The sequence below is a fragment of the Sarcophilus harrisii genome, chromosome 2 (genome assembly GCF_902635505.1).
Source record: "Sarcophilus harrisii chromosome 2, mSarHar1.11, whole genome shotgun sequence".
Classification (NCBI taxonomy): domain Eukaryota; kingdom Metazoa; phylum Chordata; class Mammalia; order Dasyuromorphia; family Dasyuridae; genus Sarcophilus; species Sarcophilus harrisii.
The window spans coordinates 213,200,877-213,226,341 of record NC_045427.1 but is presented as its reverse complement, the minus strand read 5'-3'; the positions used below and the strand labels follow the sequence as shown (position 1 = coordinate 213,226,341).

Here is a 25,465-nt window from a genome sequence, read left to right as displayed (position 1 = left end):
CTTTTCAAACTTAAATTATGATATGCCAGTTTGAGAAGTTTTGCATTTACATGGAAAGAAAGCTGTATGATAAATTTAAAATTAGCTTATTTTATACTTATAGACTGACTGTAAAAAATCTGAATATACATTTATCTTTAAACGTGTTCTTTTATTTTTGTGGTATATTTTTGGATTTCAAAGAATGGAAATTATTTTGAATTACATGCTTATTATTAGTAGTTAAAGTTGAGATTTGGCTCTTGATGTTACTATTTGGAAGGCTTGATTATTTTGCTATAGTTGTAAACCTTTCTGTTTCAAAGCCACTGAGGTTTTTACTTCAAGATTATCTCTACCTTCCTTATTAACAAACCTTTAAAAATATATGTACATGCATTTATAATCTTTCCTTTCCACAGTTCACATTTTTTCCCCTTTTGAAAAAAAGGGAAAAGAAATTACTCATCATGAATGAGAGAGTGTGTGTGTGTGAGTGTATAAGTATGAGTGTGTGTGTGTGTGTGTGTGTGTGTGTGTGTGTGTAATGTGTATTTCTGCAAGACAAATTCCCACACTGGCAATGCCAGAATATGTATTCCCCTTTTTCCCCCTTTTCCGACTCCACCCCACCCTCCTTCCCTCCTTCCCTTCCTCCCTCCCTCCCTCCCTCTCTCTCTTTCTCTCTCTCTCTATTTCTCTATCTCTCATTTTGAGCAATCATCTTTCTGGCAGGAAGAAAGGGGAATAACCATTGCAATAATCATTTCATCTGTATGTAAAATACATTTTGGTTAATTGTTTTTTTTTTCTTTTTCAAGGTGTACCTCCTTGACTCCTGGACCTAGTTGTGATCGATTTAAATTGCATATACCATATGCTGGAGAAACATTAAAATGTAAGTAAATAAATGCTGCCTTTTTTTTTTTTTCTTTTTTTGGCTGAGGCAATTTCGACTAAGTGATTTGCCTAAGGTCACACAGCTAGGTTGTGTTAAGTATCTGAGACCAGATTTGAACTCAGGTCCTCCTGACTTCAGGGTTGGTGTTCTAACCACTGTGCCACCTGGCTGCCCCTGCTTATTTTTTTAGAGAAACATCAAATACTATACTTTATCTCAAATGACATTTCCATGTACACTTAAAAGTGATACTGCTTTGCATTTATTTCTTTGTGACATGTTTTCCCAGATTCCTGTTATGGTTATGGCTTGATTAAAACATCTCTTCTCTCTGCCATGTCTGGTTTTACCCATAGTAAAAAGAGTGACAGGTATTAAAATGCGATTAGAAGAACAAGGAAGTAAATCTTTTTTTCTTCATAGCAACAGGAAACTGTTACTTCCATTCATATATTACTAATTAGAGGCACCAATAATGTAGCCATTTATGAATACCTGACTTATAAATGACTTGGCATTTGATCTGTCTTCCTTTCCCTATCAAATCTGTCAGTCAGTAAATATTTATTAATCTCATTTTTCCCAACTGTTGTCCTCTTGCTGTTCTGTTTCAGTTGCTATTTTTCCTCTCTTCATTTCCTATACTTTCCAATGGAAGCTACTTTCGCAAAAGCTCTTCTACTCCTATGGAAGTCACAACTTCTGGAGCCTCTTCTTTTTAGGGCCTCTTTTTCTCTTCCCTTACTCCCAAGGCTCTTCGATTTGTGTTCTATGTTCTGATGCTTCCCTTAAAATGTCTTTTGAGGCCCTAGTATTAGCAATTCAAACCCAGGAAGTGTAATATCATTAAGACCATATTTTGTAGAAGAACTTGGAAGTGTTGTCACTCCTTATTGTGAAGAGATAGGTGTTTTTGGCATTGTTTCCCCATAAAATAATGATCTGAATGGTACAATTCTAAAGCATAATTATAAACATATTCCACATAAAATTGTCTGAGGTTAGTTTAAATATTGATAGTAAAGTGTAAATCTGTTGTTCTCAATTTGGAATCAGAAAGACTTATTTTGAGTTCTCCAATGATGCTTACTAGCTGTGTGAATATAGACAAGGCACTTAACTATTCAGCCTCAGTTTCTCCTTCTGTAAAATGGCAATAACACCACCACTGCAAAGTTTTGAGACTCAGATTAGATATTTATCAAGTACTTGACAAACCTTAAACACTATTATAAATTTCAGTTATTTTTATTAATAAACTAGAAAGCAAGATTTGACTGCTCCTTGAAGGCTTCTTAGGCCACCCATTTGGAAGTGGTTTCTTCTTAATCTTAAAGCCTCCTTAGCCTTCAGTACTTATAAGATAACCCTTGTCTTATTACTTTATCATTTTGTCTTACCAGTGCTTAGCATAGTACACTGCATATAATAGACACTTATTTTTGAGTGAAAGGATAAATGAATGATATAAAAAAATTCAGTATAGTAAGAAGTTAGTCGTCATCTTAGTTTAATATTTGTATTATGCTACTAGATATTATGTTAGGTAGCATCTTGATTTATCTTGGTTGTCATCCATTTTAGTTTTTACATTTTTATAAGCTTTGAAAATCTTTATTCTCCAGCATACATGCTATTTTTAGCATCTAATTAGAGAGGCAGGTCACCTCAGATTTAGCAAGTGTTCTAAAAAAGGCTTTTTGAAAAGAAATTAGTAAGTCTTTTTTTATACATTAGGCATTTTCTCTTTTAGTGGTAATTCCAGTTTTTATACTTTTGGGTATTTTTATGCTTCTTGGAATGAAAACATTTTTTAGGATTTCTTTGTATTGATATTTCAAGATACTGTAATAGTTTCTTAGAATTCATAATACATCAGATATATTATTTTGTAACTAGTAGCAAATCTTTCTTAAGAAAATCATCATTTTTGTTAGAAATAGTCATATGAAATATAATCCATTTGTTGTGTGATATATTTTACCAGGAATTTTTTTCCTTTGGATTTAAACCACTTTTTACTCTCTTACAAAGAATCATAGAGTGCTAGAACTGATGCAAAGGATTTTATAAGCCACTTAGTCCAACTTGTTGTTTTTGTGAATGAAGAAACTGACCTTGAACATAAAGAGGTACATTAAGAATTATAGGTCTTCATATAATCCAGAGGAAGTATACCATATTAGATAGAATTCTACTCTTAATGAGGAAATCTTTATTCAGACTCCATTTCTCATGTTCAATAGCTGTGTGACCCTTGGTGAAATTAATTTTAGGGTGAACCTAACTATCAACAATAGTACATATTCACTACCAACAAGCAGTACCTTGAGGTAGTTACTTCAGAGAGTTCCACGAAGGTCACCAATTGTATATGGCTCAGCTTTTCTTCTAAGTTAGCAAAAAACTGTTCACACAAGAAGTGTTATAATCTATTGACATCAAGATCAAGTCCTATGATAGTAGTTTTGCCTTGGGACTACTTTTGTTGAATGTGAATATTTAGCTTGAAGAGGCTAAGTCTGTGACTAGTCTAGCACTCTGTGTTGCCCGTCACCTTTTTACATTCTTTCTCTTTCTCTTCTTACAATGACACAATGTATTAAATGTCAGTATATACATACATAATATTTTCTAGAGATGTCCATATAGATAATGAAGTTGATGCACACATTGCCAGAGCTAGTTCAGTGTTTGGGAGGCTCCAAAGGTAATATGGGAGAGGGAGCAGTATTAGATTGCTTATCAAACTGAAAATTTACAGAGTCATTGTTTTACGCCTATGAAACCAGGACAGTATACCAGCACCACGTCAGAGTCCTTTAGAAGAACTTTGGAATCAATTTTGTACATTGTGAGACATAGGAGATGCTGGCAGAGGATCACCCAGCATGATGCGCTCACATTCAAGAAGGTGATATGCTCTGTCAGCAAAGCAGAATGCATTAACTCAAAAGAAACATGAGATGTGTAAACTGATAGACATCTTCACTCCAAATATTCATAAGGAGTACTTGTGCTTGATATAGATAGAACCTTCTGAGCTAATATTGATCTGATCTGCCACAGTTGTTCATATTATACTTTGTCCTCAACATAGTGATGTCATTTTGGTCCTCTTTGAACACAAAGGACAACAACCAATCAACCTCAAAAAATTGTTATATAAAAGTACTTTAAAAACACTAAAGTGCTATTTAAAAATATTATTCCAAAAAATCATGAATAATGATAAGAAAAAAAAAGGCAAAGAAAGTAATGATGAATAGAATCTATAGTACACTGAAATTAAAATGCTCAAATTTACTTCACCAAGAAATATGATGGTCAAACGTCAGAAGTTCATTTTCAAGCAACAAATATTTCATGTATTCAAGAAAAATGCTTTTATATTTTAAGGAAAACAATTTCAGATTGCTTAACATAGTTTAAGAAATGAAAGTACAAAATAGATTATGTTAATCCAAAAAAGGTGATTCTCTTTCACTCTTAAATATGGTATTTTCTTAAGTTGAGCTTAGTCAGTGGCAAAAAAAGATTTGACATTTGTGAAACCAGAGATAACCGTTCCACTTAACACCCAAATTTCTTTTCCTTCCTTTTCTTTTTAGCTCTTTTTATTTAGTTGTTTGTTTATTTTTTAGGTTATACATATATATTCAATTTTTACATATTTCTCATATCATGATGGAAAACAAAAATAAGAACAAAAGGGAAAAACCATGAAAGACAAAAAAACCAGAAGGGCCAAAAAGGGTGAAAAAAAATAGTATGTGTTGGTCCACATTCAGTCTCCATAGTTCTCTCTGAAGATGGGAATGGCATTTTCCATCGAAAGTTTATTGGGATTGCCTAGGAGCACTGAATTGCTGAGTAAAACCAAATATATAATAATTGATCATCATACAATTTGTTGTTGCTGTGTAGAGTGTTTTCCTGGTTCTGTTTGCTTCACTCACCATCAATTCATGTAAATCTTTCCAGGTTTTTCTAAAATCAGCCTATTTATTATTTTTATAAAACAATAACATCCATTACTTTCATATACCATAACTTATTCAGCTATTCCCCAGTTGACAGGCATCCCCTCATTTTCCAACTCTTTGCCACCACAAAAAGATCTGCTACAAACATTTTTGTACATGTGGGTCCTTTTCTTTTTTTTTTTTTTAATGATCTCTTTGGGATATAGACCCAGTAATGGCACTGCTGGATCAAAAGGTATGTATTGTTTTATAGTCCTTTGGGCAAAGTTCTCAATTCTTATTAGAATGGTTGAATCTGTTCACAACTCCAAGAATGACCAATAAGTAGCAGAAGAAGCATTAGAAATGGCAAAATCTGCAAATGACTAGTTTTTTTTTCCCCCTTCATTTTCCCTTTTTCTAATGAGGGACAAATCTGTTTTCTCATATTCAGTCCCTTTAGGCTGCTTTGAAGGTAAACTCAGTTCGGAAGAAATCTAGTAAAACTTGGAAAAGGTTTAAATTCCTAGGCTTAAAGACTCACTAAAATTGGAAGACCCAAAATGGTTTACTCAAATTATCATGAAGTTGAAGTCCTTAAAGTTGTAGAGGATATTCATATCTCTCCTTGCTGACTGGCCAGAGATCACAGTTTGCTCTCTAATTTACCAGAAGTAGAAAATACCTCTCAGTAAGCTACTTCCATCTCTAGAGGCATTACCAAAGCCAGTCTAGTCAGTCTAGCTCATGAAATCTAGTCTAGGCTCATCTTCTTTTAAAGTCCTGGCACCCATTTCAGTTGAATTAATTTTTTTCCAATCTGTAAGAAAGGCTATATTTGTTCTGGTGTGAACTTGACTCAAGCCAGTAACCTTATATGTAGGTTTGATATTTGAACAAAATGAGACACACATTTGTCATTCAGTATTGGTCAAAGAGATTTACCTTATCTATAATGGATAGTTACAGTTAATAAGGATCATCACTGAGGACACTTTGATTTAAGTTAGTTAAGTCACCATGTCGTCTACTACTACTACTACTACTACTATTACTACTACTACTACCACCACTACCTAGATAACTCTTAAGACCACAATATTATCTGTCATACCTTGAATCTGGTGGCAACTGCTTTTGCCTGATGAAGGATAGGTTTCAGGATCCCTCCTAGGGGGAAGTAACATTGCAGGTAGGGTAATTGAAAATGATAGTAAAATCTATCAGGTAAGCTTTGAACCTTTCAGTTATCTATTCCCTTATATCCATCCCCACATCATTTCTAACCACCATGTGAATTTCCCTCTACCCCACCTTTACCATGTCCCCCATTCCAGATCTGCCTACCTGTTTTATTGTGTCTTCTGCAACTCATGCTCCACAGGTAACAAACTTTATTTTACTTCACAGTATTTCTTCTTTTTTCCCCTTTGTTTTACCTCTACTACTCACTGAGGCTTGATAAATCCTAGATAACACTTTATTCTTGGTTGTGCTTTCCAGTACTAGCTGTACTTTTTTTTCATACCCTCACTGGTTATGGTGTCAGAGTGCTAAAATATTCCTTATTGCTTATCATTATTTTTAAACTTTCTATCAACATTAATCAGAATCACCTTTAAGGTTCAGTCAGTGAAGTTTATCATCTGATCCAAATTTTGGCAGTTAGTATCTATTTATCCCTACAATATTATCCTTTTTTTCCTCCTCTCTGTCTTCCTGCTTCCCCTAAGTCTTTTTTTTTTTTGGTCAGATCTTTATCCATGCCCTACCTGCTAACTGGGAGTATCCCGCAAGGCTCTGTCCTGATCTTTGTCTTGTTTGTGTCTGTAGTCTATCACCTCTTAGGGGTTAAATCATAGTTATTCTACAGATGATTTATAGAAATATAATTATAAAGCTAGATTCTCCTCTGATATCCAGCCATGCATCACCAGCTGCCCATTAAATATTTCAAATTGGATATTCTGTAGTCATTTCAAATTCAGTGTATCCCAAACTGAATTTATTATCTTTACCCTCCAAATCTTCCCCTCTTCTTATTTTTTCCCATTACTATTGAGGATATCACAAGTATATCCATTCATCCAGGTCTGAAAGCTGAATGTTAGTTACCCTTGACTTTTCATTCATCTTATATATCAATCAATTACTAAGTTAAATTCTTTTTCTGCAATAACTCTATTATATTTCTTTCTACTCAACAGCCACCATTTTAGCTCAGGCCTTCATTATTTGTTTCTTATACTATTGCAGTAGCTTTCTAATTGAACTTCCTGGCACAGAATGGCATGTGAAAAAGAATATAGATACTATTACCAAAGAGATGGAAGAGAACATGGGTTCAGAATGGTAGAGGGATAGGTCAAGAGTGAGATGTAACAGAGGAACAGCCCATATGTTTAGCTGGTACTTAGGTGATTGCAAGGATACAGGAAGGTTCCCAGCATATTAGCCTACTTACCTCAGTAGAAAATTTCTAACAAGACATTGACAAGAAGTCTTGAATAGTTTATGACTTCTGCCACTAGAGAGAATACTCATATTCATAGTTATATTGTGTATTGAAATATGGAACTAAACAAGTGTATTAAAATCCTTTAACTATAGTAGGTTTTGTTCATTATTCCTTGTAGAAATAGAATATTACTATCTTGGAATCACAACCTTCATATACTTGTCAATTTAGAACTACCTGTAACTTTGAAACCTTATTCTATTATCAGTGCTTTAGTTTTTCAGGATGTTTCTGTGACGGAAACATGGATAAAGCTGGCTCCTTAAAACTTTGATGGATCTATGATTTCATTGTCTTGGGTACTCTATCCAACAATGAAGGTCATAACCTATTGATGTCTGCATATACAGAGTGACTATCTTTTTTTTTTTTTTTAATCCACATTTATTTTATTTGAAGAAACAGAGTAAGAAAAAAGAAAAACAGAAAAACAGTACAAAACAAAATTAAACAAAAGAAAAGAGAACAATATCATGTGCCCAGCAGATCAGGGAGGATTTAAAATATATAACAACAAATACCAATTTAAGAAAGTTTATATATCAGTAGAAGAAATTATATTCATGAATGTCCATCTTTTCTTTGCTTCTTTGTAAATTGTTCTTTTGTTCTCTGTTATACATCTTTTTTATTTTATTCTTTTTTGCCTCTTTTCATCTCCCCTCCCCACCTCAAGAAGGCATATAATTAAGAAAGGATATATTTATATTTACATATGTGTGTACGTACACACACACACACACACACACACACACACACACATACACACATATTTCCCTTTTATCGCCTCTCCCCACCCCCCACGGAAAGTACAATTAAGAAAGGATATTTTTATGTATACATGCATATATAGATATATACATACATATGCACACACCTCACACACACATATGTCTTTCCTATCTTTACTGACTATTCCATTAAATTTTGCTCCATAACTTAGCTTACTATTACTTAACCTTCCCCCACCCAAGGCTACCTCCCTTGTCATCTTCTCTCTCCCTTTGCTTCTTCATCCACCTATCCTTTCCTCCTTATTTCTTTATAGATTTTGGAGGATGCTATATCCTTCATTGTACACACACACACACACACACACACACACACACACACACACAATGTTGCCCTTTGAATCCATTCCTAGTATAAGTAGATTTTCAGAACTACGAGCCTTCCTCCTCCCTCTAATGCCTCTGTGTCTATTCTTCCTCTCCATCTCATCTATAACATTATTTTTTTTACCTTAGTCAGCCAATCTTTTTTTTTTTTTTTTTTAGCTTAAGCTAACATATAGTATACATTTCCCATATAATATTTACATGTTTAAACAGTTTGTGACTTGGTATTCTTAAAAGCTTCCATTGAAACATTCTGGGGTTTTTTTAGATATCCTGGCAATACAGTAAACTACGTCTCCTTTCTACTTCTTCATCTCTTCTCTTGCTTCTATTTGGAATCAATCAAAAAGTGTTGATTAAGTGCTTACTTAATTGAACTGCTTTTTATTATTGATATCCTCAGCTTAAATAATAAGGTTTTATCTGAGTTCAGGACAATTGTAAAAAACAATTTCTATCTTATTATCAGATAAAATTAAACAAAAAGAAATTTTACAAGGCAAGGAAAAGCTGAAGAATCTTAGGTGATTGGAAAATCTATGCCAAACACAACCTCTAATTTGCAACATAATAAAAAAAGAAGTGGATGGCTAAAATATAGTCTATGTATAATGGAGGGAGAAGATGGACATACGTAGAATGAAATTTTAAAAAATCTTTTTAAAGTTTTATGGCAGGAATCCAACTGATAGACCAATTATAGCACAAAGTAGAGATATTTAAAAAGCTGATCATCCTGCTACAATCCTTAATAGTTTAACGGACCTGAATAGAACAGTGTATGCTGCAGCTGTACAAGCCACCATGAAGAAGTTGCTTGAGAAAGCTATTGAAGACTTTCACAAAGTCACTGGAAGATTCTAACAGTATTTATGGCATTCACAGGAGCAAACTTGAACATCATATTCTTCAATTAATGGCATTGAAAAAGAAACATGTGGAATGGAATACAAAACAAAAGTAGATAAAAAATTATGGCTACCCATAACAATTGAAAAGTGAAAGCTGAAAGATTAACGCTATACATGGTGTCAAGATAATTTAAAAAATACAACAAAATCAGCAATTCAGTGTCAATGCAAAACTAAGTTTGAGAGATTTGATTTATCAAATATATTACAAGAGATTAAAAACTCTTGAAGAAGGATAAAAAAAATTTCTGGTTACTTATATGGTTGGAAGAAGTACAATATTTCTTTCAAAGTAGAAAGTTTAATTAAATTGAAAACAAAAATCAGTTAATCAACAAGTATTTATTAAGTGCCTATGTTCCAAGAATTATTCTAGGTGGTATGAGAGAAATACAGTGAATGAAATGGTTTCTACTCATAAGAAATTTATATTTTAATGGGGGAAACAACAAAGACATGGATATCTAGGAAATAATACATATAAAGTAGTTAAATACCAGGTGGTATGAGAGAATATTCACATTTGTTAACTTCAGGAAAGGCTTAATATAGAAGGCAAATTAGGAAATATAAATTAAGTATTTACTAGGTAATGGACACTAGTCTAAGTTGTTGTTGGTACAAATACTGGCATAAAAGTATGGCAGTTTTTGCCCTCAAGGAGCTTACATTCTAATAGAAGACATTACATAAAAGAGATCTGAAAAGGATGGGGAGAAGTAGGGTATAGTATCAAAGTTTGGAAAATCAGAAGCAGAGCCAGGAGGGAAATAAGACTTGACTAGTCTGTGCTCCTCCCCAGAATGGAACTCCTGGGGAGATATTTCCATTCCTGAAGAGTGGAAGAGGTTGGAAAAGTTAAAGGAATTCTGTTTTTGGATAAGACCTCTTAAGGAAGAGGCCCCAGTGCTGATGGGAGTTCCAGAGTAAGACAGCATTTGAGGCATGATACTGATTCAGAAGCAGAGCCTGAGAAGGAAAGTTGGTGTTTTGGATTCATCTTGAGGGAAGAGAAAGATTCTTTGAGGCATTAGAGGAGAAGGAATTCCAGATATGGGGAATAGCAGCTTTTTTAGTCCAAATGTCCTTCATATAAACATGAAAAAAAATAATCTATCCTAAATGGAGGGTTTGTCTTTTCTATCACTCTCTCTTGCTATTTACTTAAAAAAAAATCTATAAGAACAAAATAGCAATAATTCCTCCCTTCCCCACTAACAGCTATTGACTACATACTCTTGTGGCAGAGTTAAGTGTTAAAGACCACATGGTTTTTAACTTTCACAATTCTCTGATCTTGTGATCTAGTCCAACTGCCTCATTATATAGAGGAGGAAACTGAGTTCTAGAAAGAAGCAATGACTTCCTGAGATTTACGTGGTTCATTAGTTACAGAATTATATCTGAAACCTATGTTGTAGTGCCCCTACTATTTAAAATTTTCTTACTTAGAATAACTAGTTGTTTGAGAGGAGTGACAAGTATGAATGGAAAAAGGAAAAAAAAGGATGGATTCTATGTTTGGACTTTTCCTAAAATGTTATCTTTCCCTCTCTTTTTTTGAAGGTTTCTTTAAAAATTGGGGGTAAATAATTTGTGTCTACTTCATATGAGCATATAGGTGGCATGTTTATTGATGATAATTGGAGTCCAAGACAATATGGTTAGTATATGTCAAAGTTAAACTTTTTACTACCAGAAGGTCATACTTTATACTTATGTTTAAAACTCTCAATTGCAAAAAAAGCCAGTTTGCCAATGAATTTAAATAAGTAAGAACATTCTTCATCAGCATGAGTGGTGAATTTAACCCTCTTTGAATATTGAGCAATTTGTGGCCATATGTTAAATACCATAAGACAGCTTTAAAGATTTGGTTTCTGGCCATTGCCAGATTGCTTCGTAGGAGTACAACAGCATTGAAAAGCATTGACAATGTTTTCATTGGCTCTTAGGGGACATAACAGCTCCTTGATATAACATGTAAAAAACCCTGTTTTCAAACAAACCCATTATATGGAGGTGAAGTATAACAGGAATCCATTTTCTCATTGAAATGTGTAAAACTTACCTCTGAGTACAAAGTGGAAAAATCAACATGGTAAAGATTGTGTGGGAGGATGGACAGGTAATTTAAAATAGTAGCATTAAATACAGAGGATAAGCCAAGGGATAGTGACAAATGCTCTTATTCTTTTTAGAGTGTGTATTGGTCTTTATAAGACATAAAAAAAAATCACGTTACTCATTCATTTTCTTCTTGCCAACTTTTATGGTGTTAAAATTGTTTTTTAATGTTAATGCTGATTTCATGCCATAAGGACTGCCAATTAGGAATTTTTTTTTTTTTTTTTTTTACTTCCAGGAGTATGATTCATTATCTGATGAAGTCAAATATTAATTTTTCTCCTTACCATAAGTTCAGAATGTCTATGAATCATTTGTGATATTCAGTAGGATCATGGCAGAGAGAATGAAGTCTTGTGCCAACAAACAAGATAGTTTTAATTTTGCCACTTTTTCACTTGGACAGTCAGTTACTGGATAATCCCACTGGCACCAGCGAAGGACAGTGTTATAAAGTATATTAGCAGGGCCAAGAGCCTCCTACAAGATTTTCATTAATTGGACAGTTAACCTCACAGTACCCTCATGTAACTCTTTAAGACTAAATATTTTTAGTGCTGGTTCTGATTTGTACTGATTGAGGGAATTTCCTCACATGGAGCTACTTTTAAATTCAGTTAATTCAAAGGTCAGCTTCAGAAAAAAAAAAACCTGTCCCCAAATCCTGCACGATTTTAGGTAAAAAAACAAAAACAAACAAACACTGCTTCTTAGCTAATGCTAGAGAAGATAGACAGTAGTTTAGAATCACTGTTATTATATTTTATTAGTAAAGTGGCAAATAATTAGATTGATTTCAATTTTCTTGCTCTTACTACTTCCTCTCAAATTTATTTTTATTTTTTTATTTGTATATTTACTTGTATTTATCTGTATAAATGTTGTCTCCTTAAATAAAATAAAAGTTCTTTGAAAATAGGTTTTTTCAATTTTATTTTTCTGTCTCAAAGTCCACTATTTTCTTTCATACACACACATTCCCCTATTGATAGATAGCTGTAGAGAGTATGTATATATGCATACTCACATATATTTATATGTGTATGTGTATCTCACTTTATATATATATGTATATATATGCATACACATGCATGCACATATAACTCACATATAAACACACAGATAACATGAATATATATTAAGAAGTTAAACTCAAATGAAGAAATCCAAGAATCAGAGCAGGGAAGCATTGTAGAGATAATGTGGGTTTAGGGATAATTAGAAGTGATAGCTACTGGAATACTTGGAGATGATGAAGAGTACAAAAAAGAGGCCACAAATTGGGCATAGGGGCATGCTACAATATTAATGAAGACTTTAAGATGTTTCCTAAAGCTTTTTTTATCCCTTAAAAAGAGAGTAACTAATATATTTTTTGACTTGCTTTAATGATAATTTCATCCTTCAGAAAGTGGAGGAAGTAATGAGAAGAACTGGTGCCATGACAGTAATAATAATTAGTAATTACATAGTGCTTTAAAGTTTACAATTTATTTTACAAATATTATCTCATTTTATTTTCATGATAGTCCATGGATTGAGTATTTATTATCTTCATTTAGCAGATGAGGATACTGAAGTAGATAGACCTAAAGTCACCTACTCAGGGTCAGACAAATTAATGTCTGATTTGGACTCATGTCTTGCTAATTCCAGTTCCAGTGCTCCACCCAGTGTGCCACCTTGTTGCTTTTTAATTAGTGAGCATCTACTTTATTGAAAAATATGCCTGTTGTGAACACAGAAGATGCGGATTTGTATCTGGGATTTGACACTTAGTTTTGTGACATGATCACTGAACCCATCTGGACTTTAATTTTATAATATATGAAATGAGGTGACTGGACTAAATAAAGGCTGCTTTTAGATCTAGTTCATCAAGTTTCTGATCTGATCTGGTCTAGACATTATTCTTCCCAGGGAAGAAAAACGTGATTAAAGTAGAAATGTGGTAACCTTGGGGAACATCTTCCCCACAGATGGCTATTACAATTTATTGCAATAATTGTACAACATAGATTAGATTTAATTAAAATGTGTTGAATATTAGACTTTTATTTTGGCACATTATATATTACATAAAGGAAGACCCAAGGTTGATAATGAGATGCTTAGTGGTGGGAACATGGTTGTGATGCCAGTGAGGGAAGAATATAACCATGTATATTACTGAAGTTTTTATGCAGTGATTTTCAGGCATAAATCATAAGGAAGAAGGTGGTGATTGTTAAGTGGAAAAGCGACCTTTCTGATTTGGCATACTTAGCTTCATCAGTTCTTCACCCTTTCTAATTATGTGGGAATTAACTGGGATCCATCTCTGCCATAATGCAGTTATATGAAGCCATAACTTTTTTAGAGAGAGAATAGATTTTTTTGCCCAGAGATATTTGTTTGATTTTCCTTCACTAATGTCACAGTACAGAGACCAGGGATTGACTGGCAGAGAGATGATTGCACTAGGCATGATATACTATGCATGATGAGGCATGGAGAGTTATATATTTCCTATATATTCAGTAAAGAGCATAACTAGAGTTGAGGCAGCCAAACGCAGGAGAGGATTAAGTCCCAAAATCAAGACAAATATTTTGGATTTTCTTATGTGGTTAGATAATAGATTGTTGGGGGCAGAAATGGAGGTTTTAGTGATCTGACAGCCAAGAAAGTTAATATAATTTAGATTGAATTGAGAGACATATAGTGTTCAAAACTGGGGAAGTGATAATCCCACTGTAATTTGCTTTGATTAGGCTAGAGAGAATTGTGTTCCATTGTGAATGTTACATTTTCAGATAAATATATTAGAGAATGTCCAGGAGAGGTTAATTATAATACTCTTGAGATTATACCATATGAGTATCAGTTGAAGGATATGAAGATAAAAGAGGGATAGAATAATTATCTTCAAGTATTTGAAGGGAAGTTATATGGAAGAGGGATTAGGATTCATTCTGTTTGGTCTTGGAGGTTCAGTGTTTGGAAGAAACTTCCTAATATCAAGAGCTATTCAAGAGTGTATTAGATGCCTTTGGAGGTGGTAGATTTATTTCCTTTCTTTGGAGGCCATCTGGAAGAGTTTGGATGATCACTTGTTTGGCATGTGGTAGAGATTTTCTTTTTCATGGGTGGGTTTGACTAGGCATCTTATGAAATCAAATCTCTTCTTCCTCAGAGATTTTGTAAATTTTTTTTTTCCCTTACTAGTCTGGAATATAAAGGTACCATGCCTTCCATTTTCCTTCGTCACAGAAGCCACCTATGTTTTAGGATCCTAGGTTATAGCTGGAAAGTTGGAAGAGACCTTAGAATTCATTCAAGCCAGCCTCTTCACTGTTTAAATGAGGAAACTGAAGGCCAGAGGAGTGAAATGGTTATAGTCATGCTGGGAGCAAATTTAAGAACCTAGATACGAATCCTTGTTCCCATGTGACATCTCATTTAACCTTAGCAAGTCACTAGAACACTTGCCTTCTACTCTTGCTGTAAAACTGAGATCCTTAATTCTCAGTTTTTTATTTTTTTTATGACTAATTGCCACAACAACATGTCTAATGACTCCATTATTTTATTGAAGTGTGAGGAGAGGGAATTCTAATTGAGAACTTTTCATTTCCCATTTTTCTGCCTCACCCAGCACTGTTTGTGTAGATCTCTTTTATTTGACACCTTAATACAAATAATGGCTCTGCCCACATTTCCTGAAGGAGTCCTACATTTTTCCTTTTCTCTTTTTAAACTGATCAGAAACTTGTGTCCTTTCTTTTTGCTATGCCCATCGTTTGTCCTATTTTATTTTTTGGCAGCTTTCTCACTATAACATTTAGAGAGGCAGTATGGCATCATAGATAGATTCAAGAGGACTTGGGTTCAAATCCTGTCTCTGATATTAGCTGCTTAATTGTGGGAGAGTCACTTGTCTTCTGAGCCTTAATTTCTTCATCTATAAAACAAAGATGGTAATATCTATTGTCCAATATCTTGTGTTTTTATGAAACTCAAATGAGAAAGCATTATTATTATCATTGTTGTTGTTATAGCAAAGTGGCTCTGCTTATTAATTTTTCCTTAAATATGGCATGTATTCGAACACCTAGAATTTGTTTAGCAGCTTCTCTATCTGAAGTACCTTCTTCCCTCTCTTCTGTTTGTTTAAGCCTTTACTTTTCTTCAAAGTCCAAGTTAAGTCTCACTACTTTCATGGAGTCTTCCTGTACTGCTCTTATCTTTTCTTCCTCCAAATTGTAGCACTGATTAGTTAAGCAACTCATTTGTTTCTTAGCATAATATCCTAATTTTATTTATCATTTTATATCCTGCTTCCTCAATTAAATTATGAGTCCTTGGGGGTCAGAGAATCTGTCCTTTTGTCTTTTTAGATTCTCATTACAGGACTGTGCATGTAATTAATTGATACTCAATAAGTATCTGAGTATTTGCTTTTGATGCTGTTTTTATATCTGTAAGATTTTATATTTATTTTATATCTGTAAGGGAAAACCTTTTACCAAGCAAGTGCATATGTACAATCAAATACAAATGAATTTTTTTTTCCCCAGAGGTGGGCAGTGTAGATAACCAGTGTTCATCTTTGCTTACAGCATCAGTTTCTGAGTTCTGGCTCCTTACCCCTTCCCTGAAAAAAAAAAAAAAAAAAAGTTAATTCTTCTTAATTCTTTTGCGATTCAAAGCAGAAAGGAGCTAGTTAGTTTATCATTGCATTACTGGACTGCTGTCTCTTAGAAAGTTACTTAACCTTCTTAGAGAAGGGGTTTTCTATAACTATACATACAGAAATAATATTTGAAGTGATTTCTACCCGAAAGAAGCATCTAGAGTCCTTTACAGCTTTCTGAATGTATATTTTTCCAGTATGTCAATAAACATTTTTTAAAGTACTGATTATGTACCAGGTACTGTACTAAATACTAAGGATATGAAGAAAGGCAAAAATATAGAAGTTGTCCTCCAGTTCCTTACAGTTTAACTGGAAAGACATATAAGCACACAAATATATGCGAATAAGTTATTTGCAGAATAAATAGGAAATAACAGGGAGAAGGCACTAAAATTAAAAGGGATTGGGAAAGACTTGTAGTAGAAGATAAGATTTTATCTGGTTCTTTAAGGAAGCCAGGAGGTAGAGTGGAATAGGGAGAGCATTCTGTGCTTAGGGGAAGTTGTTAAAAATGCCTGGAGTTAAGAGTTGGATTATCTTGTTTGAGAGTAGCAAGGAGGCCTCTGTTACTGGATTGCAGTGAATATTTATACCAGAGGTTTTTCTTTAGAATTTTCAATCGTCAGAAAGTTGTTTCTGATGGTGATTAAAGATATCAGACACACTTGAAGTTTGTCAAATGATGGGTCAACAGATCTATGTTTCAGTTTTGTTCTCTCTAAAGTGCTTTTGCTCACAGTGAGAATTCATTTAAGTGTTGTTGACTGAATGACAGTTCATTCTATAAATATCACGTTTGTTTCTGTTGCATCTAGCAATCTGGCTGCCAGCCACACGCAAGTCAATTTAGCCATCTCTCTGAAGGATTATGAACTTGTCTAAGTGTAGCCTTTAATGTCTGGGAATCCTGCTTGTTTTAGAATCCCATCTAGTGGGATAACATAGCTCCTTTGTTGTTAAAAAACCTTTTGTTTAATGTTTTTTTTTTTTTTTTTTAATGAACACAAGTTTTTTGTGTACAATAAAATAATCTTGCTGGGGGAAAAGGAAAAATTAATGACAGACTAACCACACTTATTATATTATTTTACTTTAGGTAGTTGTTTTGTTTCAGAGTATATATTTGACTTGTGGAATAGTAAAATTTGTTTAGAAATGAACTATGTCATAATGAGATTCAAATTACCAATTTTGTATCTGATTCCCTGCTCTCCCAACTTTCTCAAATGTTGGTTTTATTTTTTTTTCTGCTATTATCACTGACCTCCATTGCTGTATGTTGAATATTTTCTTTTCTTCCTGAAGACTTTGGTATGTATGGATACTTTGCTTACAGAAAATTATATATGAATTGTTTCTGTTCTTTTGAATGTAATTTCTTGGATGGCGATATCTTTTTGTTTCCTTTTGGCTTTTGTCAGCTAAAATTTTAAGTAATCAAATAGTGTACTACTCTGATATTAATTATTTTTTTTGCAGCTTCTTGATCTCTTTCTATTTTGTACTTACTGAATTTTCAGTGAATGTTGTTTCCAGTTAAAGAGACTGTAACACTTTCAAGAATCATAGATATTAATCTTAGCATATCATATGGTTCAACACTCTTTTTACAGTGGAGAAACTGAGGATTAGAGGGGGGTCTCTCGGTCTCTCTCTTTCTCTCTCTCTCTCCCTCTCCCCCATCTCTCCCTCTCATTCTCCCCTTCCCCTATCCTTTTTCCTTTCCTTCTCCACCTTCCTCTCTATCTGTATCAGTACTTAATTTCTCTTCATTCCCTTTTTAATTTTATTTAATTTTTGACTTTCAAAATTGCAGTTTTTGTTTTGATTTCTAAAAGTTTAACTTTTCTAGGTTTTTGAAAAAATTGTATTCTTCATTTTTCTTGCCCTCTTTTGTTTAATGATCATATTTAAAGATAAATTTTTCCCTAAAGGAAAAAATTCCTTTTAGGCTCATTGCAAAAGGTTTGCTATATTTTCCCATTGTTAAAATTTTCTTGAATAAAAGTATTTATGGAGTAACAACTTAAGAATTCATTTTTCAGACTTTGCTGCCATTCTTCAGTTGCTTTTTTCCTGCTCCCCTCCTCTTTCCTTCTTCCATTCTGCATGGAACTTCCATTTTGAAGAAGGATCCAGACCAATTCATTTGTGGGACTTTGTCAATCTCACACTGAGAACTGTTATCCCCTTCTCTTTCCTTCTTTCTCTCAACCTCTTAACCCCCATTTCTAGTGACTTTGGGTATTGTCTTCTATCAGAATGTAGGCTCCTTGAAGTTAGGGACTATCTTTCTTTTTTCTTGTATTGTCCCTGCCACATCATGACAATTCCCTATTGTGGTTTCAGTATATCTTGGGTAGGATAAGAAATTAAATGGGAATTTTTGAGAAGTTTTGAGGAAATTGCAAGCAATATGAAAAGGCCAACAGATGACACAGGAAAACTTTAGAAACTCAGAAATGCATAAAATATATGTATAGTATTATATAATAACTTAAATTTTATAGTAAGTACTGTAAAAGAAGTAAAAAAAAAAAAAATCAGACTTCTCTGATTCTAAGGGAGGTCCACAAATTTTTATTCAGATTTTCTTGATTGCATGGGAGGAGAGGGCAGTAATTAACTTAGTGCCTGTCAAAGAGTAAAGATTTAACAAATGCATGTTGACTTGATTTCTTTATTGTATATATAATTTGGTATTTGATCTACTAATCTATTAATTGTTAAAGTTATATTCTTTAATTTCTTGGCCCCTTCCTACCTTTAAGCTTTCTTAGACCATACTACCTCTTTATACCCTCTTAAGATGGCAGTTTATAGGTGCAAAGGAAGATAAGTGGCACAAAATGGTAGAAAGAATATTGAATCTAAAGTCATGAAAACTCATCTTCCTGAGTTCAAATCTGATTTCAGATACTTAGCTAGCTGTATGACTCTCAGCAAATCACCTAACACTGATTTTACTCAGTTTCTTCATCTGTAAAATGAGCTGGAGAAGGAAATTATTTCTCTTTGACTTATTTTCTAGGTCAGTTGTTTTTGATGCTGTATATCTTAAATTTTCTTCAGTCTTTTGGTTGTATTCTGAATGTAACTAGCAATTATTTCTGCTTTGGCCAGAAACCCTGAGGGTCTTCCCCTCCATATTTATTTATTTAGATTTTTTTTTTTTTTTGACTAGGTGAAATGGGAGATTCTGTGCCTCAATTGCTCCCTAGCTTAAATGGGTGTGACCTAAGTCAGACTGAGATCTGTTGGAGATTTTAGCTTAAAAAGGGCCATCTCCACTTATCCTGATCTTTATCTGGCTAGTGGACCTAGCTGGCTCTGGAAGGAAAAGTGAGGCAGGTGACCTTGTACACTTAAATCCAATACATTTGCATGTCATGGCATCCCCTCTCTGATGTCATGGTCCTCTTTGAAAATGAAGGATTGTCACAGCAACCTATCCTATGGAGTCATTGCTTTTTGTTTCTTCAATTCTGGTTTTAGGGGGTCTCTTATATAAACTTAAGATTTACCAGTTTTAAGGTATTTCTCTTCCTTTTGTTATTTCTTCCAAAGCTTTTTTTCATTTATTTTTTGCTTCATTTCTTCTAGGCATTCATGTAATACTCAGGACAAATCTATTTTAGGCCAAACTTGGGCATATCACTAGATATACATATAGTACAATATGTATAATAAGTAATTTTTTATAGTTGTCAATTTCCTCTTTGATTTACTCATCTTTCTAGCTTTGGTTCCTGAATTGAGGTAGCTCCCATTCAGTGCCGCTGGAGTCTGCTGTTCTGTCCCTTTGCCCTGTGCTCCTAGAGTTAGCCTCTACTTCTGGTGCCAGGACTGGATACCTTGCTACCATCAGGTTTCTCCAGGGACAGTGTTGTTGGTTTCAGTGAATCTTGACTCTGACTTACTATGGTGGGCCTGTACTACCACTCCCCAAGTGGGGACTGCCACCACTGGGACTCTGATTATGCTGAGGGCAAAGATAGAGCTATACAAAAGGCAGGAAGGCCAGAGACTTCTCTAGAACAGAACATGAGTTCTTTTTTCCATATTATAACCATTTCTGCTGGGGATGTAGAAGGGTTACTGGAGCCAGAGTTCTGTCCTTATCAGGGGACCTTCAGTAGAAAAAGATTTAGAGGTGGAATTTTACAGTTTACAGTTCACAGTTTGGAGGTGAGAGTGGAAACTTTTTAAATTGATGGCAATATCTTGGCTTGTCCTCAGCTAATTAAATGGAGTACACTTGGCACATTTATTTCTATACCTAATTTGAGAAATGTCCCTGAATTTCTGGGGAGATTTAGCATTATCATTTCAGGTGCCTCCTCCAGTGGCTTGCACTAATGAATCATAACAAAGGCCATCTGGCAAAATTGTAGGTGGACTCTTAAATTTCAAATTATAAAAAAAATAAAGCTCAGTTTGTTCACTTGCAGAGTTTTCTGTACATTGGTAGATACAAATAACTCCATTTGAACTGATTTTTTTAGTATTCAATGAAGCATAAAAAAATGAATCAAGTACTTGCTAAAGGTGCTTTCCATTATCATGTCCAAGTCAGAAGCCAAATGGAAGACAACAAGTAATCCGATATAGGTTAAATATGTACAATTCTTGAAAACATATTTTCATATTTGTCATGTTGTGCAAGAAAAATCAGACGAAAGGGGAAAAAATGAGAAAGAAAACAAAACAAAACAAAAAAAAACAAAGTGAAAATACTATGCTTTGATCCATATTCAGTCTCCATAATTCTCTCACTGAATGCAGATGGCATTTTCCATACCAAATTTATTAGAATTGTCTTTAATCACTGCATTGCTAAGAGCCAAGTTCATTAGAGTTGATCATCACATAATCTTGTTGTAATGTGTATAGTATTCTCTTAGTTCTCCTTGCTTCACTCAGTTCATGTAAGTCTTTCTAGGCTTTTCTGAAATTAGCTTGCTCATAATTTCTTATAGAACAATAATATTTCATCACAATTCTGTACCATAACTTATTCAGCCATTCCCCAGTTGATGGGCATTCACTCAATTTCCAATTCTAAGCCAATACACAAAGGACTGCTACAAACATTTTTGTGCATGTGAGTCCTTTCCCCTCTTTTCTGATCAGAAAGAATATTCTTTATAGATATTTTTTTCCTAGATAATTCTATTTGTGAGGTACTCCAGATGCTTTTGTTTTTTCATAAACATTGTGCTAGTTTCATCAATCCATAGAAAATTGTAGAATCTCCTAAAGGAAGACTTCTCTCACAAGAATTAGGCTTAACTCTCTGCACATGAAAAATTGCTATTGTGCAGACTAGGATGAGTAGTTGAATTGGGAACTTGTAGAACTTCTCTACTAATATATATCTTGAAAGATCCAGCAGATGGACACTTACTTGGATGTATTATTGAACAGGATACAAAAGTGGCCTGAATTGCATTTGGGATATTGTAATACTTTTAAGTATCCTTAATTCTTCTTAAAGTTGAAATAACTTTTTGTAACATCATCATTTTTTGAGTAATGATAGATGACGCCAAAGCATGGAATTCTTTGAGGAACCAAGGCTGTGAATCTTCTAGAAGACATTAGACAGATAAAAAGATGGTGGCTATAGATAATAAAAGCCAGTATCATCTAGCTATCATGATTTATATTAAAAATGAAGATAACATTCAGATTACCTGATTGGTAAAAAAAAAAAAAAAAAAAAGACAATGTTTATTATATAGCTTAATCGTGAGAGAATAGAGAAAGAGTGTATCATGCAGTGGTACTCTTTCAATGTTAAGAAACCTAGAAGAAATCTGCCATTATATCGGGGAGGATTTATAGGAGCACAGGATAAGAAACCGAAGTTTAAGCTATAATCTATGATGTTAAAGGGGGTACCCACGTCTGTGAGATAATAGATCTGTTAGAGTTTTGAAATTTCTACCTTACAGAACTACCACAAGGATCAAATGGAGTAATGTATGTAAAATACTTGATAATTATAATGTGCATAATCATAGAAATGTGAGCAATTATTTCTAGGCTTCCACATAATTTACTTCAATTTTTCAATATTCTATTGTAAAATTCCTTTTCAAAATTATACTTATTTCAATCTGCTTCTAAAAAACACAGCCAAAAACAAAAAGGTTGAGAAAGGTCAGTCTCTTTTTGTGGTGTCAGGTACATTGTAGTCATTAAAAATGAATTTTAATAAATTGAACTAATGAAGCCGTTTTTGCATATGCCTATGAAAATTATCAGGATGGGAAATTTCTGCTTGAGAATATTTATTGATCAATAAAATGATGCTAATTCATAGCACATAACTTTAGAATGTGTTCAGTTTAAGTACTCAAAGCAGTATCTAGAAAATATCAGGTTAAAGGTTTAGTTTAAACCTGTTATATAGTATTTGAAGCTTCATTATACATCACTCTTCAATTAAGCAGAGCACTACATATTAACGTTTTATTAATATAATTGGTTCCCCTGATATTTATAAATAAGAATCATGTGGCTTAATTTTCTGGAAATTATGTTTTATGTTGAGTGAGTGAAGCAAATGAAGGTATTTAAACCAGAGAAGAAAAGAGTAAGAGGAAATATGGTCATTGTTTTCATATATTTAAATAAGTGTGAGGAAAGAACTTGGAGAAACAGAATTTTAGGGAGGCAGAAAAAATATTTTTAATAACTAAAGTAATTCAACAGTAAAGTGGACCTTATAAGATGGCCAGTTCCCAGTCACTAAAGTCATTCAGCAGAAAGTACTGATTGATACAGATACAAAGAGTACAGAAAGTACTCTTTGATATATTAGGGTTAGGAGAATTGGACTAGATTAGGGATCTTAACCTGGACCTGTAAACCTAAAAACCTTTTTTATTTTTTATACTTGTTCAATATAATCCTTTGCATTTGTAATCCTTTGCATTTTCTTTTATATCTTTAAAATCCTTATTCTGGGAAGTCTACTGATTTCACTGGATTGCCAGGAGGGACCATAATGCCCCCCCCCAAAAAAAAAAGTTTTAATACTGATCAAGTGATCTTTGAGTACTTTTAACTTTTAAAAATCTAGAGTTTTCCCTCCTTTCCCCAAGTTTTTTTCTTAGAATGATGATTTTTGTCCCTGAATCAAAAGCTGTGTGCCCTGTAATGATCCATGGAAGAGAACAGTGCCCAGGAGGTACGAAGAGGTGCTTAATAACTTCTGATTGATTTATCATGATATAGTAGAAAAGACATTGTGTGGGGAGCCATAAGAAGGAAAGAGGAAACAACAAGGAATAAGCATTTATATAGCATTTACTATGTTCCAGGCACTTATTATTATCATTTCACAAATATCTCATTTGATCAGAGAGCTCTTTCTGGCTCTGCCAAGAACTAACTATAACTGTGGCCCAAGCTACTAAAAAACTCTCTGGGTCTCAGTTTCTTCATCTGAAAATTAGATTTTGCTTTATATGATGGATATGGATTCTTCTAGCTCTAATTGATCAGTTGTATTTTAGTTGTGTCTGGTTCTTTATCATTGTATTTGGAATTTTTCTGGCAGAGTTATTGGTGTGGTTTGCCATTTCCTTTTCTGATCATTTTATAGTTGAGGAAACTGAACCAAACAGGGTAAAATGACACCCTGGATCACATAGCTCGTAAAATGTCTGTGGTCAGATTGGAACTCAAGAAGCTGAATCTTTCTGATTCTAGGCTAGGTACTCTGTCACTTGAGCCACCTAACTGCTCCTCTTCTAATATTTTGCAATTCTTTGATTTTTGTTTTGTAACTACACATGAAACTTCTTCAAACATACATTCATAGTAGAGATAGTAAAGATAGTTATAGCGATACTATCCACTAACTAGATTTTTTTTTTTGGCAATACTATCCACTAGCTAGATATTTTTTTTTTTTTCCTTTATTTAGTTATCAATGGGCCATTCCCTTTTCTCTTTTGTCTTGCTACCCTTTCTTTTGATAAAATTTTAGAGTAACATCTGGAGACTAGAAAATTTGTATCCCATATTATCTTCTCCAGGTGAACCTAAGGAAACATGTTATTGCCTTTATTTAATTTATGCCACTTCTTCACTTTCACTTCCTCTCTTTCCCACCTCTCAAGATTTTCTACTTTAGTTTTTGTTCTTTTAGAAAAAGTTAATAATCTTTTGTTTCCCTGTCATCTTCATTTCCCAGCATATTCTTCCCGCCAGTAGTATCCTGCTATTAGAGAACAATTCTTCATAATATAAAAAATCCAGCAGAACTAACCAATGTGTCAACCCAACTCTGAATGGAAGTATGTTCACTAATCTATATCCATTGACTGTTTACTCACCACTCAGATCCAATCTCTGCAAAGAAGAGAGGAAGGTACATTCTTTTCTGTCTTCTTTCTGTCCAAACATAGTCATCATTATTTATCATTTCTTTAGCATAATATTCTATTACGTTTCTGGCTTCTTGATCACTGTGATATCTGTGAAGAAATCTGTGATGAAGGGTGGCAAAAAAAGGAAGCAAGTCCTCAAATTTACCCTGGATTTTATCTATCCTGTGGAATATGGGATTATGGATGCTGCTAGTTTTGAGCAGTTTTTTACAAGAATGAATCAAAGTGAATGTAAAGGCTAGTGACCTCGGTGGTAGAGTTGAGAGAAGCAAGAGTAAGATAACCATGATGTCAGAGGTGCCATTTTCTAAAATGGTACTTGAAATACCTGATAAAGAAATACTTAAAGAAGAACAATTTTTGGGATTGGCTCCCAGTGATGGCCAGCAGCAAAGAGAGTTATGAATTATGGTATTTCCAATTCAACCAGGATGAAGAGGAGGAAAAGAAAGAGGATTAAAGCCTCTTGGATCTGGAACCCTTTTGTATATGATCTTGAATAAAAGTTGAATAAAAAAAAATAATTCTATTATGTTAACATGTTATATTTTTTTCCTATTTCCAAGTTGATAAGCATTTACTTCGCTTTTAGTTTTTTGGTATTACAAAAAATGTTAATTTAAATATTTTAAGGATTTTTCTTTTTATCATGGCTTCTTTGAAATTACTTTCTAAGCATAATTCCAAACTGCTTTTCAGAATGATTGAACCAGTTCACCACTCCTTATTAGTGTGTAGTGTCTGGACTAGCTCTCTGAAGGCTCTTGGGATCAGCATTGATCTTAGTGGAGGAGTGCAGGAGGCAGGAGAGCCACCAGGAAGATTGTCAAATATGGAATGTCTCTATTTCCTGTCCTCTCAGC

At 33.8% G+C, this 25,465-nt stretch overlaps 1 protein-coding gene and 1 pseudogene across 2 annotated transcripts in view; both read left to right on the top strand.

Annotated features, from left to right (window-relative positions):
• BABAM2 (BRISC and BRCA1 A complex member 2) overlaps positions 1-25,465 on the top strand; it is a 490,988-nt gene that overhangs the window by 62,647 nt on the left and 402,876 nt on the right. For both annotated transcript variants that reach the window (XM_031951331.1, XM_031951330.1), the window contains exon 3: positions 801-877. In XM_031951331.1, the coding sequence (XP_031807191.1) occupies positions 801-877 (77 nt within the window). The remainder of the gene's footprint in view (positions 1-800; positions 878-25,465) is intronic.
• On the top strand, positions 806-25,141 carry LOC105750274 (annotated as a pseudogene).